This window comes from Varanus komodoensis, unplaced genomic scaffold (genome assembly GCF_004798865.1).
Source record: "Varanus komodoensis strain SLA01 unplaced genomic scaffold, ASM479886v1 scaffold25, whole genome shotgun sequence".
In the NCBI taxonomy this organism is placed as follows: Eukaryota; Metazoa; Chordata; class Lepidosauria; order Squamata; family Varanidae; genus Varanus; species Varanus komodoensis.
In genome coordinates this window covers 2,264,877-2,283,123 of record NW_025335661.1, presented here as the reverse complement: position 1 = coordinate 2,283,123, position 18,247 = coordinate 2,264,877, and the positions used below count along the sequence as shown (strand labels likewise).

General features: G+C 40.4%; 1 protein-coding gene across 1 annotated transcript in view; it reads left to right on the top strand.

Moving 5' to 3' along the window:
* The first annotated feature begins 2,776 nt into the window (after nt 1-2,776).
* The window catches only part of LOC123024788 (parapinopsin-like), a 54,178-nt gene continuing 38,707 nt past the window's right edge, over nt 2,777-18,247 (top strand). The window contains exons 1-2 of the mRNA XM_044432944.1: nt 2,777-3,164; nt 10,709-11,037. Coding sequence (XP_044288879.1) covers nt 2,777-3,164; nt 10,709-11,037 — 717 coding nt within the window. The remainder of the gene's footprint in view (nt 3,165-10,708; nt 11,038-18,247) is intronic.

Below are 18,247 nucleotides of genomic sequence, written 5' to 3'. Positions count from 1 at the left end.
GGTGGATGATCGGAATCACATTAACATGATCACATTGTGTAATGAACATAACTATATGGTGGTCACTTGCTATTAGCACATAATTAAATGAAAGGAACTAAATTATGATGACAGCTTCAAGGAAGGAACCTACCACATGAGAACTGCCACTATGACATGGAGAATGGATATAGCATTAAACTTTTCAAGGAACTTCATTTGTTGCTTCCTTATGTGTGAATAAACGACATAGTTATGAAAAAGTTGTAGAAAACGGCCTATTACAACTTCCTTGTTAGTTTGTTTGCTATCATTCCTTGAATTTCAGGATGATGAAAAGTGTGATACTGAGCCATGATCATTCAGGCAAATGGTTTGCACGTGGGCTGCATTTGCAAGTCTGGCAAGCAGATTTCTTTTTTTTTAAACTGCAACCTGAATCTTGATAGGTCAGCAAGACAAAACCAGTGTATCCCATAGTACCATTTTATTGTGTTCCCTTTTAGAGTTCTATACTGTGGTATAAGGAGAGCTCTGAATGTTCTTCTGTATAAAAAGCCATCCCCATGAATAATGCAGCACACAATCATCGCTCACAGTGGTTTTTAATGCCCTCCAAGAGTAGCTTTTAGTGCCATTGGATATTTGACTAAATTACCCAAGCTGCCTTCTGCCTGAGCTTTGCTCTCCAGAGGTGGGAAAACTCATTTATGTGTGCTTTGGTATTCATTATTTTTTCTGAGTTTTCCTCTCAAATGCTTGAAAGTGGGAAACCTTTCTTGTTTTTCTGAGAAAGCTCATAGACAGGGACTAACAGGTGGAAGTCTCCTCCTTCACTTCTTGCCTGTTCCATCATCCTTTCCCAAGTCCTCTCCCCCAATACCCTACCCTAGGAAGGGAAAGGCTCACTGGAAGAGAAAAGGTTCTCCCAGCCTCTCCATAATTAGACATGCAATCTTGAGCTTATCTTCCTCCATTCCCCAATAACTATTTATAAATGATAATGTTATTCTGTTGATTAATAGCGTGCTGTCTACTGGGTTCCATTGGTGTTGTTTTCAATTATTGGTTCTATGTTGGCCAATTCTGGTTTATTAATGATACCTTTCTTATATTTTTTAATGATAATTTAAGAAGTCTTGCCCTACAAAATCCATTATTTATACTGTATTTCCTCTGTGTGTATCTGTATTTTTTTCCACCTGCTGACCTGGTGCTGGCAAAATGCAAGGATTTTCCAAAGGGATAAGTACATAAGAATTATGTAACTACTGACATTGACCATCAGTTATAGTTGAATTGGGTTGGATCCTGAGAATGAGAAATCAATGGAACTTAAGTTGGTGATATATGATGGAGTGCAATCCTATGCATGTTTAGACATAAAAATTCCAAAACCTCCAAGCATCCCCCAACCAACCATGGTGTATGTTTTTATTTTATTTATGTTTTTAATTTCCCTACTGCCCAACAGTTGAAGCTCTCCATAGGACTGGACCCTAGGCTGGTCTGGATGCAGTCAAGTAGAAATGTAGCATTCTGCTCATTCTCAGATAGCCTGGGCGAGTCTGTAGAGGTATCCATCTTCTTCCAGGCATAAGGATGGGATGACAAAAGAGTGGACGGAGCTAACTGCTAATCATAAGCTGATGTGCCAACTTGGGGAGGTGAGAAGAATCCATGATCCTTTTATGAGGTATGCCTCCTCGCAACATTCCTCTCCCCTCATGATATCTCCTATAGAAAATGAAAACACACCAAGGCAGCAAAAGAGTGCAAGAGCAAGGAAGCACTCTACTCCTCCATCTTTAAAAGTCATGTAGAAGACTGAAGCTTGCATAACAATGGACAGTTTCTAAAATCTCCTATTCCATATATTTAATAAATGTGCAGGAGCTTTGTCCACTGGCCACCCCACCAAGAAATGCTTAATTCCAATAAAATTATGCCTTAAGATCCTTTAAAATGGATACCAGCGAAACAACTGGAACTTTCTGTGTGAGAAAGAATATGAGTTTTTGGGAAGAAACAGATTTCATGTAATTTGAAGCATTCATTTTCTCTCTCTTTGTATTAGTGGGCATAATTTGGTTTAGCAGTGTATTTATTGTTGTTGGGTAAAGATTGTATCATATGAACTACATTTGGAGTTCAAAACAAAAACTTGAGAACACAGTAGTTCCAAGAAAAATGCATATTTCAGCTGCTGCATAAATGCTGAAACATTCTACTTTCTTTCTCTCCAGACAGAGCAGTATGCAACTCTGAAAACTTGCATGAAACTTCAGAAGCCTAAAGAGCTGTCACAACTTCGATGTGGTCATGGTGGGAAGCATTTAGCACATGTCACTAACCATGCAAGAGGGTCAAAGTAAGCCCCTCCTCCATTTCACCTTGTCATTGTATGTTGTTGTTTACCTGATGGTAAGATCAGCTCCTTCTGAGTACGTTTCCCTGACCTACATTTTATTATCAGGCTGCACTGGTTACGCTGCTGATTTGATGCAGCACATCAGACATAAGTGAGGAAGGCAGAAAGAACCATCTCTTCTCAGCCAGATGGTGGAGCATCACTGAAAGAAATTCTTCGCTCATTTTAACTTACTGAGGTTACTGTCTACCTAATTTGAAAACATTACCAGAAAGAAAGAAACAGAAAGGACGAACACAGCAAAGGCTTCTCCTCCTCCTCTTCTACTTTCCGTGTCCTCTGTGTGTATCTGTCAGATTTTTTCTGCCCTGAACTTGCAATGCTTAGCCAGGCAGTTGCAGGAGATTTGGAGAGAGCCTTCCTGCGATGACTGTGCCTAGCTTCAGCCCCAGCTGCAGTGCCTGGTATAGCAACAGCAGCAGCGGCGGCGGCGGCAGCGTTGGCGGCACCACCAGCAGCAATCACCCATATGGACAATGGCACAGCCTGAGTCCCACCGGGCACCTTGTCACAGCCATCTGCCTTGGCATCATTGGCACCTTCGGCTTCCTGAATAATCTCCTGGTCCTGGTGCTTTTCTGCCGAAATAAAGTGTTGAGGTCTCCCATCAACTTGCTGCTGATGAATATTTCAGTGAGTGACCTGATGGTGTGTATCGTGGGCACCCCTTTCAGCTTTGCTGCCAGCACTCAGGGAAGGTGGCTCATCGGGGCAGCAGGCTGCGTGTGGTACGGCTTTGTCAACACCTTCTTTGGTAAGTGCTACTCTGCGGATTTGGGTTTACCCAGCAGCACTCCTCCTCGACTTCTGCAGAACTTGCCCCCTCCCTTGGGCCTGCCTCCCCTGCAAATGTCATGCAATGCTCTGTGTGCTTTCTCTGGAAAGCTTTTCTCTCTTGACGTTGTCCTGCCTTGGGACTAGAGCATGGAGAAAAGGGATCCAGACCTGCAACATTCTCTGTTGTGATGGCAGAGTATGGAGGGAAGTGGTGATTGTTAAGTGAGGATGGAGATAAGTAAGGGACATGCAACTACGTGTTTATAGGGCTTCAGGGTTAAGTGATGCTGCTCTTCTCTCTGTGTCTGTCTCTAAGTGGGCAAGAGAGAAAGAAAATGCACAAGACATATAAAAGTACCAGAAATCTTGCAAACTATATGTGTGGAGGGATGTAAGTGAGGGTTGCAGAATAATTAGTTTACAGGGCTGTAGAGTTAAGTGATGCTAACTTCTCTTTTGCTGAAAGAAGGAACAGTGGGTGAAATTATAGGTGTACAGAAATACTATAGACTCTGCATGAAAAAGACTTGCATGATTTAAGTGTCTGTGGAACAAAGTCGGAAGTGTTGTACGCTCATAACAAATAAACTTGGAATTCAATAACAGAATGAAGGTTTCTGAGACTTGTGCATATGTGAGTAAATAAAAATGCACTGAACAGCTGGGGCTACAAAGGGAGCAGTAAAGATTTATGGGACTGCATGTTCAAGTGTCTGCTCACTTCTGTTTATGTGAGGGAATACTGGGACTTAGTGACTGGCTGCAGTATGGCAAGTACATGATGGAGTCTTTGCAGAAATGAAAATCTGTTTCTTTTCGTGGGAAGTTGTAGTATGCTATTTAGATTTCAGAATTTATTTTTTTAGAAAGTGAGCAGCTAGCTTGGTAAAATGTTTATGAATAGGACATCAAGGCTGCAACCATGAACTGAGAATAAGGTCCACTGTACCACTGGGATTTATTCCTAGTCAACACATTCGGTAGCAGTTTTGCTTTTGCAGTAAAGTTTTGGCCAGAGGAAGGCAATCCGGGGCCCTCCAGAAGTTTCAGTATTAATAATTATTAATGATTTTTATTTCATTTCTATACTGCCCCACAACCAAATTTTTCTGGGTGGTTTATAATGGGATTACAGTTCCCATAAGTGCAAAGCAGCATGGCCAATGGATGGAGATTGTGGGAAAGATAGTTGGAAAAATCTGGAGGGTACCAGTTACCTACCCATGGCTTAAAACTTGGAAAAAGTTAAAAACTCTACAGTGTGAGTAGCAATCTACACCTCAGAACTATAGACTAATGTGTGTGTTGGGGGAGGTGATAACTAATAATGATGTTCTATATCGGGGTGAAAAACTCTAATGAAGAAAAGACTGAAGGTCAGTTTGACTGTGTCCATGAACTCAGTATAGCATATATAATCAAACACAGGGTTCTTATGTGAAATGCTGGGCAAATGTACAGTGTACAGTAATGTGAATAATAATGAAAAATATGAGTGAAATTTATGGGCAATACACAAAGAATGGTAAGTATGGAAAGGGTCAGGTGGAAAGCATGTGTTTTGCATGCTGATGTTCCAAAGTTTAATCCAGGCAGGGCTGGAAAAATTCCTACTGGAAACCTTGGAGTGCTGCTATCCATTGCTGCAGACAATAGCAGGTAATGGTCTTGCCCAGTGACCTGGTTGGCATGTAATACAGAGTCAGTGTAGTGTAGTGGTTGAGAGTGCTGGACTAAGACTCAGGCGATCTGGGTTCTCGTCCCCATTCAGCTACGGAGCTAACTGGGTGACTGGGCCAGACACAAAATCTCAGCTCAACCTACCCAACGGGGTTGTAGTTATGAGGATAAGAGGAGACGAGGAAGAGAATTGTGTAAGCTGCCTTGAGTTCCTTGAAAAGAAAAAAGGCAGGGTGACAAACAAACAAATAAGTATGCATTGTATGGAAGCCACTGCCAGAGATAGGACTTTAGCTGCAATGGAATATAGCCAGTCTGGTGCAACCTGGTGTTATTCAGTTAATTTGTATTACAGTTTCCACAATCCCTAATGATTGGCCATGTTGGATGGGGCTGATAGGATTTGTCATTCAAAACACCTTGAGGGTACCCAGGTTGCCTCCCCCAATCTCTGTATGCAGTCTCATTTATTTTGACAAATATGTCAAGCTCTTACTGATGCATGTTTATAAACTAACAACAATAAATTTACTGTTTGAACAGACTTCTTCCTGTCTATGACATGTTTTAGTAGAGAAAGAGCTCGGTCTAGAAATTTCACCATTTCTTGGCTGCATTTTCAACCTGGCCATATATTTATTTTACAAGTTACCTTCTAAACAACCAGAAAGGGATGGGAAATTCTGTCAAGTTTGATCTTGCTCATGTTCTTCATTTTCCAGTTTCTTCTCCTTCACACAGTAATCTCTACATATTTTTGTGTGCAGATTCCAATGGTACCAATATGCACCCATTGCCTAAAGCATTGTGGTTATCACTGGAGAGATGTACACATATTCACTGCACGTCGGATACTCAAAAACTAAAAAGTTCTGCTTTAAACTCAAAGAACCGTAAGAAGGGGAACAGGGCCTTGTAGTTACCCATCTTGTTAGCATCTTAACAGCAGACTGGGTAGGCACACAGCTCACCTTGGATGTGGTAGGATGTACTGCATTTCCACAGTACAAGTACAGCAATTATTTCTCAGACTGCATCTATGCATATAAATAGGAAAAGTTTATACAGTCTGGGTTTTCTTTAGTCCTCTTCTCTGGGTCCTGCAGTTCCTTATTTGTGGAGGTCTATAAATGGCCACCTCCTGAAAGGTTTTTGAAATGTCCCTGAAATGTCCCTGTTCTGACTTGTGAAAATGTGCAGATTATCAAACATAGTTCTCTTTTGTGCAGAAACGGTGTTGCAAGGGCATAAATGTGTAAAGTTCAACAAGAGATGGCATTCGAAGCAGCAGCCCAGTTTGGTAGCAAGCTGGGTAAATTCTAGTCTTAAACATATAAAACCAGTTTCTTGTACATTCCTGATGACTTCTGAGTGTGCCTGTCTCAGCTGTCAGGAAACCGAAAAATCTGTTCTAGATGAATGAGGCAGGGATGGGAAAGGTGAATGTTGCATTCTTAACTCACCCAGTATTGCAAAATGGTTCACATTTTGGTTTTGTTAATTCTGCATAGACAGAATTTTATTTGTCAGGATCTTTCTCTGAATAGTTCATACCTGTATCCAGCCTATCCCAAAAGTTAAAAATAGTCAGAATTGTTTCTCTAGCAACATGCTTTATTTATATTCCCTGTATTTCTGGGAGCATATTAACAATATTTTACCAAATCGGCAGTCAGAATGGGTGATATAATTGTACTCTTCCATGCTTCCGGATGGCCTATCCAGACTGGCTTTTCCCAGTGTGTTCTCCTGTTCCCCTAGATGTCCCTGTTCAAATAGCGTTAGCTTTTAAAGACTCTTTTACAGTCAATTTTCCTGAAATTGGCAGTTATGCCATGGTAGTTTATGCCATGTTTTTGCATCAGGCAGGAAATTTCTTCTTGCTCACCTCCCATTAGCTTCTTTGTCAAGTGTCAAAGAAGGTGACATTTCACTTCAAACCCAACAATGAAGCTAATGAGAGGCAAACCAGAGATCGGGTAGCTATTTTTTTTAAATCAATTTAAAAATGTTGATGTCCAGCAACTGTGTGGTTTTTTTTGGGCTACCTCATCTCATGCCTGCTGAGCATGTTCAGTCCTCACAGGCCTGTTTGTGGTCATTCTCTGATTGTTTTTTCTAAGGGCTTTTTGTACACCTGGAAACCTTGGGTTACCTTATGCTAGTTGGAACCTCCCTCTTATATAGCTGGTATTATTTTGGCTACATAAAGTTCAGCACTCAAAAATTTAGATCACTATTTGTATACATGATGTCCTGCTTTCAGATTTAAAAAAAGTACAATAGAGATCTTAATGAAGAAAACAAACCCCAGTAAAATGCGTATTTCTACTCACTGATAGTAAAAGTTCTTAATATACTGTATCCATCTACTAAAACACATTGCATTGGATATAGATTTAGACATGGGCTACTGGGCTGGTGGGAATGGGCTTCCCCGTGAAAGTTCTCCAACCCTGTCAAAACTATGCACAGAAGATTAAGGGCCACTGTTGAATGGGCTGTCTATGCAGAAGTTAGCCTTTTTATAGATTCTACTGAAGAAGCCAATTTATTCCTAATTGCAGGTGCCTGAACTGATATCCAGATATAGTTGTTTGATTAGTTATTTCAGTTAAAAGCAGACTTTTTTGAAACTTGGGAAATGTCAGAAAAAACACTGTTCATCCCTCACTCCAGGAGCAAACAAGGTGATGCATCTTCTAATAAGGAAGTGTAAACAGAGCCCCATGTACACAGAAAGAACAACAACAGAAGTTCTGAGGGGAGGACAAATCACTCAGTCTCAGCTTCACAACATGTGTGTTCCTTCAAGCATCAGGTGTCCAGAGACCCAAGCATCCGTTGCACAGCTTACAAGTCACATTGTATGACACGGCGGCGGCAAAAAGGCTCTGCCAAAAACCCTTCCCCAGCATCATGCACAGGTCCACCGTGCACGTGGATGAGCTACAAGTACCTTGAAAGGTCCATGCAGCAAATGGCAGCATCTTATAAAGAGCAGGAGGTGGCTAAATACAGGGGGCAACATACTTGCAGCGATTCAGTGTCTGGTGCAGCAACAGCCTCTTCTCTACTGCTAATCTGGTTTTGGCAGTTCCAGTTCAAATGGCTTTTTCTCTGTAATATTATTCTTGTTTGCTTAATCTCAACAAGGCAATGTAGCATATGGTGGGGAAATTTGTCATTAATTGAATTTATAGTCCCTAGACATTCAATTGATCTTATAGAGACATGCTATGTAGTTTCAGAGAAGGGCCTCTTGAGTATGCCATGATTTTTCGATTTCTATCTCTGTTGTTGTTACATGGCCCTCTCCTTCTTCATTTTCATCATCACAACAACCCTGTTTTAGGTTAGGGTCAAGGTCATTCAGTGAACTTCATGGTATAATGGGCACTAGCACACAGATCTCCCAAGCCCCAATCCAGCATTCAACTGTTACATCACACTGCTTTCCAGCTTCTATGGCAGTGCTTGAAACAGGCACACAGAGTGGAAGCTGAGAATGGCATGTTTCTAGTGCCATTTGCATAAACCTAAGCTCACTCATTATATGTTTACATAAGCATATCTGATTACATGCAGGGTTTCTCACACACACACAAACACACACACACATATGCGCTAATATCAAGGTCCAGTGCAACATATTTGTAAGGTGTAGCATTCCTTTAAAGTACTTCAAGAAATAAATGGCCACCTTGAATTTTCTCACACTGCAGCATTAATTCCTATGCATTCATTAGAATGATTATAGATAACTGTGCATATGTTGTAATGAGCATGTGGAGGCCAGACCAGATCTTGCCACCCCAACGCATCTCCCATGCTATATATATTCATAGTACATCTTAGTTTAAATTAAGGATATACACTGGAGTCAAATGAAAACTAAGCAGAATCAGACTCCATCAGACCATTTCTGCTGTGTCTTTCTTCTTATTTCAATGTCCATGTAGAAGTTTATTTTTTAATCTAGCTAGTCTTAATCAGTTTGTATAAAATTCATATTAGTCTGTGACCTCAGTAAACAATCCATACATTTCTCTTGCTTTCCAAGCTGGAGAAAGCTTCCCTTCAAAGTCACCATAACTAAAGCCAGGCTAGAATTGGGATATATTGTACTCTAAGAAACAGATAGATACAGATATAGATACTCTAAGAAACAGACAGAAACAGATAAGAAACAGCTCCCTCTCCAAATAGCATCTTCTGGTTTTGTGTCTCCAAAACACTGAAAAACATGTAGGGAGGTGAGAGGACAGAGTGTTGAGTGTCTGAGAGGTCCACCTTCTAGTCATAAGGCATGTTTGCTTTTGGGGAGTTGGTCATTCTTCCAACACTGCTAGGCTCACTGATTTTCAATCATCATAGTACCCTAGACCTTGCACCTATATTTCTGGAATTTGTCAGTTTGTTGACCAACAAGAAGATGATGATGAGGAGGAAACATGGGTAGGTTACAATGGAAGATGATACGGTCTAAGCCAGGCCTGATATCAAGAGTTCAAGTGGTTGGTCACTCTCAAGGGCAGAGATCCTTTGATAAGAGCTGTCTGGAGTTGTTCCTCCTCTGTTTCATTGCAACCTGTTTGTTCACCTGCCTCTTCACACATGCCAGTGGTAGAAATGATGAGAAAGATGAGGTCAACAGGAGCTGGTTACAATGGCATTGAAAAGGTTGCCTTATTTAGAAAGCGGCTCTAGAAGGGGCCCTCAAAAACCTGGAGCTGGCACTGTCTGGAATGACCAGTTCCTATATTGCCTATAAAATTCCTTGTCTGAAGCTGAGTAATTGCAGGATAGAAGTCATGTCTGAAAGGACCCTCGACCTATTGGCAGCAACTAAAGACACCAAAGAATTTCTCTGGTAGTCCTGTTACATTCAACAGACTGGGTCTTTGTGGTTGTTCGTGTGTCATTCAATTGATAGCAGCATTACAAGAAAGACACAGAATTTCAGATGGTCACTCTTGCTAGCTTCCTCTGCATGGTACATTCTGTGCTAACAGCAGGGAGTAGGAGTTTTGATGACTGTAACACCCACAGAAGTTACTTAAACGGATGTTTTTAAAATGCCCTTTTCAAATTGCTGCTGTTTCTGACAACAATGCAATACGTTGGTATAAAGCAAAAGGCTGTAATTATTCTGTGTGGGACTGAAGAGAATTCAAAAAGAGAACCACATTCTTATCTAGAGAACTCATTTTTATATAACTTTCTTTCTCCTTTGTTGTTGTCTTGCATTCTGAAACATGGAGGATAAGGAAGTTTCCTAGATAACCTATTTTGTGTGTCTAGGGCAATGTATAAAATAAAATGTATTGACTCCATCTCTGACTTACTTTACTGATATTCTATCAGTTGCATTGCCATGCTGACCATTTAAAAACTGTTGATGAGCAGTTATTTCATTTCTGTACCACCCAATAGATGAAACTCTCTGGGCAGTTTTACAACAGTATATTATGTACAATAAAATACAATAAAATGGCATAAAACTTATCAAAAGGAACACAAAAAGTAATAACAGCTAAAACATACAGTGAAGAAGAAAACACCTGGAACAGGTAATCCTCTCAAGCACCTAGATAAGCAAATATATCTTTAAAAGCCTTGGCTTAAAGAGCCAGCTTAACCTGGCAGTAGGGAGGTCACTTGAAAAGATGACAAGGTTGGTGCCTGGCAGATCACAAAGGGGAGGTCATTCCATGGGTCTCATGACTCAAATCACTCTTTTAACAAAGCTTATTTTCTACCACTTCTAAGTACTATTTAATATAAACTGCACCAGTCTGTTTAACCAATAGTTCTATAAAAAAATAATTTTCTTTATAGGTACAGTGTCACTTATCTCCTTGGCTGTGCTTTCATATGAACGATACTTCACTATGATGGGAACAACAGAAGCAGATGCTACAAACTACAAGAAAATATGGATGGGAATCCTATTGTCCTGGATGTATTCTTTAATCTGGAGTTTACCACCACTTTTTGGCTGGAGTAGCTATGGACCAGAAGGACCAGGCACAACCTGCTCAGTTAACTGGCATTCAAGGGATGCTAACAACGTATCTTACATTGTTTGCCTTTTCATCTTTTGCCTTGTCATTCCCTTTTTCATTATTGTTTACTGCTATGGGAAGCTGCTGTGTGCCATAAAGCAGGTGAGTCCATTTTTCAATGTTCTTCCAACAGGATATCAGTAGTGTCATCTCTTTATGTAAGTCTCTTTCATCTGATGGAGGCATCTCTGAATGGAAAGGTTGAGAGGCCATTTTCACAGTTTCAGTCTTTCTTCTGTAGATCCCTGCATAATCTGCTCCACAATGTGGGAGATACTTTGGAACAAGTGCTGGAGGAGGAAGCTCATATAAATGGGAGGCTCCAGTAGAAAGAGCATTGCCTCCTTCCCCTTTCCTTTCATGGAAGTCCCCACTGGAGCAAAGAGTCTTCTATGAAGACCCCTGTAACTTTGGCTTGGCCAACAGGATGCCAATGTAGCTGTGGTGGATGTATAACATTACAAGGCAGAATTTTTCAGAGGTGCTGAGGTAACCAGCTTGGTGCAGAGAACGGAATCCATTATTAGTATGTAGAATAGTGATTGAAGAAAAATTAACCCACATGAGAAGCTCTGGAAGTACCTGGGATTAACATTTCATTCTCCCTCCACCAAATTGCCAGAGCAGCTGCATCTATCTTTAGAGTCTGAAAACCAGGGATGTGACATTAGAAGGCCACTTTTGGCACAGTTCTACTAATGAAAGTCTTGAAAAGTGAACTTTTTTCCCCTGAAGTAATATTTCTAGGACCGAAGTAAGATTTCTAGGATTGCTGCTAGGATCCAGAAAGATACACATCAAGATATATTTTCAGTATTGATGGAAGTCCAGGGGAGTTAGGAACAGAAAAAGGAAAGCAGTATCTGTTGAGGTGTAGAATAATGATTTCTTTTCGGGAAACTCTCATAAAGCATGGGAAGATAAAAAGAGAATCCATTTGGGGGCTGTAATATAGGCTGTATTTATTTAACATTCCCTTGGCAATCTTGTCTATTCTGTTTATCTTCACTTTAGTTTCTTTTATTCATACTAATTTTTTCTATTTTATATTTTTTCTATGTATATGCTAAGAAAATAAAAATTGATTTAAAAAAGATATATTTTCAGTGAGAACCATGGTTACTGACAACTAACCCTATGGGAGATTGACACATCATGATAAACAAGGGTAGAGGGTTACCATGTTGGTTGCAACAGACTAAAATGAATTCAGATTTTGGGAGCCAGAATGGCATAATAGTTAGAGTAATGGGCTGGGACCTGGGAAACCCTGGTTCTAGTCCTCACTCAGACATGAAAATCGGTGGGTGACTTTGGTCAGTCACTCACTGTCAGCCTAACCTACGTCATGATGTTGCAAGGATAAAATGGACAGGAGGATTATCTAAACAGCCTGTGTTAAACTGCAGCTCTTTGGAATGAAACAGGCGGCACCAAGACTGGGCGACTAGAAGCAGGGCCTTATTAAATAGAAATCAGTATTTAATGAGTATAGAAAGTTCTAGAACAATTTGTAGATGGAGAAGACTTAAAAAATGGGGGCAGCAGGAGGTCCTGGGATTGGATCAGAATATTGTTTTGTTTTGGTGGAGCTCATCAATAATCTTGACTTAATTCCAAACTGCCTCCCTGCCCTTTAACTCTTCAGTTTCTCTATCCACAGGATGGTATAGGGAGTGTACATGGCAGGGCTTTTCCTCGGATCTTCTTGGCCCCTAAAGTCCTTCCTTTTGCAGGGAAGACAAAGTCCAAGCACAAGACAATTCCAATTGTTTCATTCAGAGCTTCTTGTGAGCAAGACTTCATTTCCTAAGGCCCTTGTATTTACATTCTGCACCCCTATACAGACTTATGAGAATTCTTAAGCATCCCAACAGATTACAGGCATCTCAATGCAAGGAACTTTCTTTTGGTTCCTGTGGATTTTAAGGCTAGCAGCCTTTTGTCTGATTCCCTCAGTGTTAAAAGTTACACTGAAAAGCAGTGGGACAGTTCCTCACTATACTCGTAATTCTCTTGCACCCCCTTCTCCACAGATAAATGTCAGATAAATGTAGGGGCAAACTGTGGGGTAGAAAAATATAGATCATTATTTCAGCCAGTGAGATGGGGCTCTGGCAGAAATTATCCAGTTGCTCCTATAGAGCAATTGAAAGACAAGAAGAGATTTTGCAGGCTCTCACCAGGAACAGTGAAAAAGTGTGGAGTGTTTGAGAGTGTTACCAAAAGAGAGGAATTACATCATCCTAAAAGGACAAATGAGAAAGCAGATATTAATAAAAATCCCATACTCTAATGTATGCCTGAACATTTAGCAAGAACTACTATAATTTAAAAATAAAGGCAATATTTTTTTGAGAATTAACAATATGGAGAATATGGAGTCACCTGTGAGCTTGTTCTGTGTGCTGTTCAGGTCCTACTTGAGAAATCCTCTGCTTTTCCTTCCTATCTCACTGGATCTTTAGGCTGGCCCTGGAATTTTTAGCAGCCCTTCAAAATAGAGGATATCTTCAATCAGAGGATGCTTCTTTGCTATGTAGGCCACCCAATTGCCAACATCTGAATCATGCACTGAGGAGGAAGCCAGTGAGCAACTCCACATTTGTATGAAATTGAGATGCCCCCTGCCTCCACCATCACTTCCCAAATGCTAAATATGAGTTTTCTTTCTTCATGTGGTCATAAAAATCCACACTTGTATCTGTTTTGTAAGCTGCCCCAAGGCTTTTTGCAAATGGGGCGGCATAGAAATGTTTTAAATACATACATACATACATACATACATACATACATACATATCTAGGGAAGAAATCTGGTACAATATTATATTGGAAGAGTGATAATACACTACTAAAAATCCTCCATGAAAAGTTACTACTGACATGATGGGGTTACACACTGGTACTCTAAGAGAATTCAATTTGTTGCTGTTTGTTTTGTTTTGTTTTGTTTTGATTTAATTTAATTTAATGAGTGATATTTTGATGAGACACATTCTAGAATGTTCTTTCTCTTCACTGTAAATGTCAGTGTTCATTATCATTTTTTTTCAAATGCTATTTTTGAAGTATGCAATTTGTCTCCAGCATGATGATAGACTGTCACATTTTTGTAAAAGTAAATAGGAATAATATAGAAATTATAATAAATGGGAAACTTTCTATCCCAAAATGTTTATGAATTTACAAATTAAGCCATGGCCTCTCAAATTTCAGAAGAGAAAAATTCAGTACAAGCAGAAATAAATACCAATATTAATCACTTTTAGCTTATTTTATTTTATTTCATTTTATTTCATTTAAGATCTCCTATTATTTGCCTCTCAACATTGACTACAGGACATATGACTGGTTTCCCTTGTCCTCTTCTACCTAGACACTTCATTGCAAAGGAATCCTGGATCTTACTAAGAGTACATGCAATTTCTTTTGCTTTGTATTCATGGGCTGCTGCTAAATATGCAGAGAGAAATCAATAAAATATTGTTGTAGAAATAATCGTATTGCGAAATAATTTTAATTGCCTCTTCTCATAGAAACTTTTCATAATTTTCCCACTGGATTTAATAGTCTTACTGGAAGCAAGGTCTGAAAAGCCATGCACATTACTTTAGATGTAAACCATACACCTAATATTTCTTTTCCTCTGTAAAATTGAGCCTCCTACTATTCTGGTGCTATAAAAATTACTTTAGACTAATAACAGTCTTGTTTTAGTAAAGGATTATAAACATGCATCTGTTGCCCTGATTATGACTGGCTGGGAGCTCCCAGACTATAAAGTTATTTTTAAAATAAGAAAAGATGTTTCAGCAAACAGCATTAGCCCTGAACATTCCCATTTGAGTGCTGATGCCAGGCCAGTCTGCCATCACCTGCAACTCTCAGAGTGGTCTGGGGCCTTTAGCTTTTGTCTCAGGGTCTAGTCACAGTTACACCCTTGTATTTCCAAGAGGAACTCTGTGGCAGTTTACTAGAGACAAACCTCAGAGAGCGATTCTTTCCAACCTCTCTCACACTCTCCCAGTAGAACAGAACTGCCTGTTATACAAATCTGTTCTGTGCATTTCCAACATTCTGCAAATGGGAATTTTGTGGATGCACAGATGAGCCCTAGATTAATTGCCATCTGCTTAATTGCTTCATTTGGCTATTTATCACATCTGTTGGCTGCTGGGAGGGAACACTTGATTTAGAGTTGGTGGTGAGGATTCTATTGCTGAAGAACAGTACAAAATTCTCTATTCCTTCCAGATGTTTCCAGTGATCATTGTACCTGATACTTTTCCCAAACCACAGGTGAAGAAATCACCTGTATGTGAATAGCTGTTCTCATTAATGTTATTAGAGCAGTTTTGTTATCTGCTCCATGGTGTAATAAGCCCTTGTCCTTCGTGTCTTTCAGGGATCTAAAGTATGATGGACTGCCCTCATGTTGAGCTGCTGCTTCTTTTTTGTACAACAGATTTGAGAGTGGAAGCAATTTTAGGAAACATGCTTTTATCTCATGTTGAGTCAAGCTGGGCATAAGCACACAAATAAAAAAGGGTACGAGTTGAGGGGAAAGTGCTCATTTTTCCCCAGTGGAAATTAATCTGGCTATATCAGACAGAAAGTACTTTCAACAAAACACAATGTTCTTAGGATTCACAGGCTCTGTTTCCAGAAATGGAGCTATATGGGCAAAGTGTAACAATTATGCTCATGAAATGCAATGTGAATGTATTTTTATTCTTGGATTGGTAGCCTGGGAATAATTGCCTCATATGAGCATATTGTTTTATATTTGTGCACATTAAAATAGAGCTATTGGTTGGTTGGTTGGTTGGTTGGTTGTGTAATGAGTGAAATTCCCTATTGTATGTTTATCATTAAAGACGTTTCTTTGCTATGGATCATGCATTCTCCCATAACATATGGCCACAGAAGGATGCTCATATGTTTCTCCTTGCCTGGATAGTAAGGCACACATTTCATGGTGCAACTAGCTAATTGCAGATGCTGGACCTAATGGTCACATGGAGCTCAGGTTGACAGTGCAGTCCTCTGGCTGCTGGGCAGGGTCTAGATGGCTATGGAATTTTCGGGGAGTCAGCGACCAGAAATGTGCTTGGACCTTGCAGCGGCATCTTCGAGCTCCGATCCCTCTTCCCTGCCCACCCTTACAGCTGGTGCAGAATGAACTGAGCCAGCTTCATCTCCACACCCATAACAGCAACCTCAGAAAAGGGGCTTAAGGAGTGGGGAGGAAAGGAGACAAACATATCCAGGATACAAAGTATCTGGCTGGTGCCTTGGTCTCCTTCTCTCTGAGGCATAATGCCTACGAGTAGATAGACAGATGTGTTGCAGGGTGGGAGAAGCACAGAGGCAATGTTTGCCTTCACTTTCCCTCTGCCCCACACGCAATGCCTGCAGTCCTCCGAGATCAGGGGTCTACGAGCCTCCAGACTGCACTGTGCCCTGGGAAGACCATGCAAGTTACAAGAGCTACGGAGCACACAGCTGCCATTCTTCTTCCCACTGGCACCACCATTCCATTTCCCCCAGCTGTTTCTACATCTCTGATATGTTACAACAACAACAAAATGGCCTGCCAACCCACATGATGATGCTGATCCTATTCCAAGTGCATTCAACTTTGATTTCAGCCCTGTTGAGTCATGCTTCCCCTATGACTACAGGAATAAAATAGTTTGCTTTTGCCCCAGTGCTCTGTAGGTTGTCATTTGCACCCTCCCCACAAGATCCATTTCTCTCTGCAAGTGGCTTAGCTAGTAGGCTCCCTCTAAATAAAACAAACCAGTACCAATTTACACAAGCACTTAGCACATGCTGGTTCTTGGAAAAATCCACCTGCCTCCAGTGTGATAAGACAGTTGCATGAAGCCTAATGTGCTGAAGTTGGCAGGATCCAGTCATGTTGGATCGTTAGCAGGTAAAATATGACAGAATGTTTAGACCCTAAAAATAATTACCTGGTAAAGCACATATAAGGTTAACTGGCTATTTTAACATGGGCTCAGTTCATCAACTGTAGGAGTACCTGGGCAGTATCCAAGGCAGCTGGAGCCAGCATTCATTGAATGGGTGCACAAACCTTGTTGTGCTTCTCCCATCCCCCAGGAATTTTCAGTGGAATATTGTTTTTTCAGGTTGTGTCCTGACAGACAGTGTCAACATCCATTTAAAGAATAACAGCTTGTTCGAAGAATGGGGCAGTTTGCACATTGAACAACCTGAGGAATTTGGTATGTAAAGCGGGAGAGTGCAAAACTGAATTATCTGGTAGAGCTCCCAAAGTCTGCTCACTTAAGACTCTCTGTGACTGAAGGTAGATTTTTCATGATCACAATCAATCTATCATGACTTAAGTGATCCTGGAAAAAACAGTGTGTATAGTAAGATGAGCACTGAAGAATTAAAGAGCAGGGGGTTCGACTCAATCGTCTTCCTGGCCCTTCTGACCTGGCTGTTCTGTGATTCTGTGAAATATCAACATGTGTAATTATGGGCTAGAGTTAGGCTCTATCTCTGGCTGGGATCTGCTTTTGTTCTACTTTACAGTTTAAGAAGTGTCATAAGGAATGAGAGTTTTTATAATTCTGCAGTTATCATGATGAGCAGAGCAGAATGGGGTACATATTGCTACAGGATGAAATAAAGAGAGGGCTTAAAGTGATCTGGAAAAAAAATCTAAGTTTCCATTTATGCTTTTAAAACACACACTGAACTCACAAATATAGCAGCTATTTTTCTTCTTTTTCTGGAGTACTTGATGGCAACAGAAGAAAACAGTCCCAGAGGACTAGAAACACTGCTGTGCATGCTATAGTTAGCTGGCTGGCCAGCCTCCTGGCTGGAGGGCAGGCCTAATTTCTGATTTTGCCAATGCGTGCAGCTCTGCCTGAGGTCTTTTCAGGGTTTCTGGGCAGCAAACTTCTAAGTTCATCAAAACTGCTCATCAAGCTGGATGCTAAGGAAAAACAAACATGAAAAATATATGGAAACTGATCAAGGTTGTGGAAGAAATATTATTAGATATGAAAGCCTTCATCTGTATTTTATAAAAAGGACTAAAGTGCAAACCTATGCATGTTTACTTATGAATAAAAGTCATTATGTTCAATAGGGCTTTTTTCTCTAGGACATGTATTTACAATGGTACCCGTGATAATGTTAAGTCAGCCTTCCCCATGATCATGGGGAATTCATCTTCCGTCAGCCCCCAACAGCACAGCTAATGGAATATTGGATGTTATAGGAATGTTGGATGTTATAGCCCAAAATGTTTGGAGTGCATGAGGTTG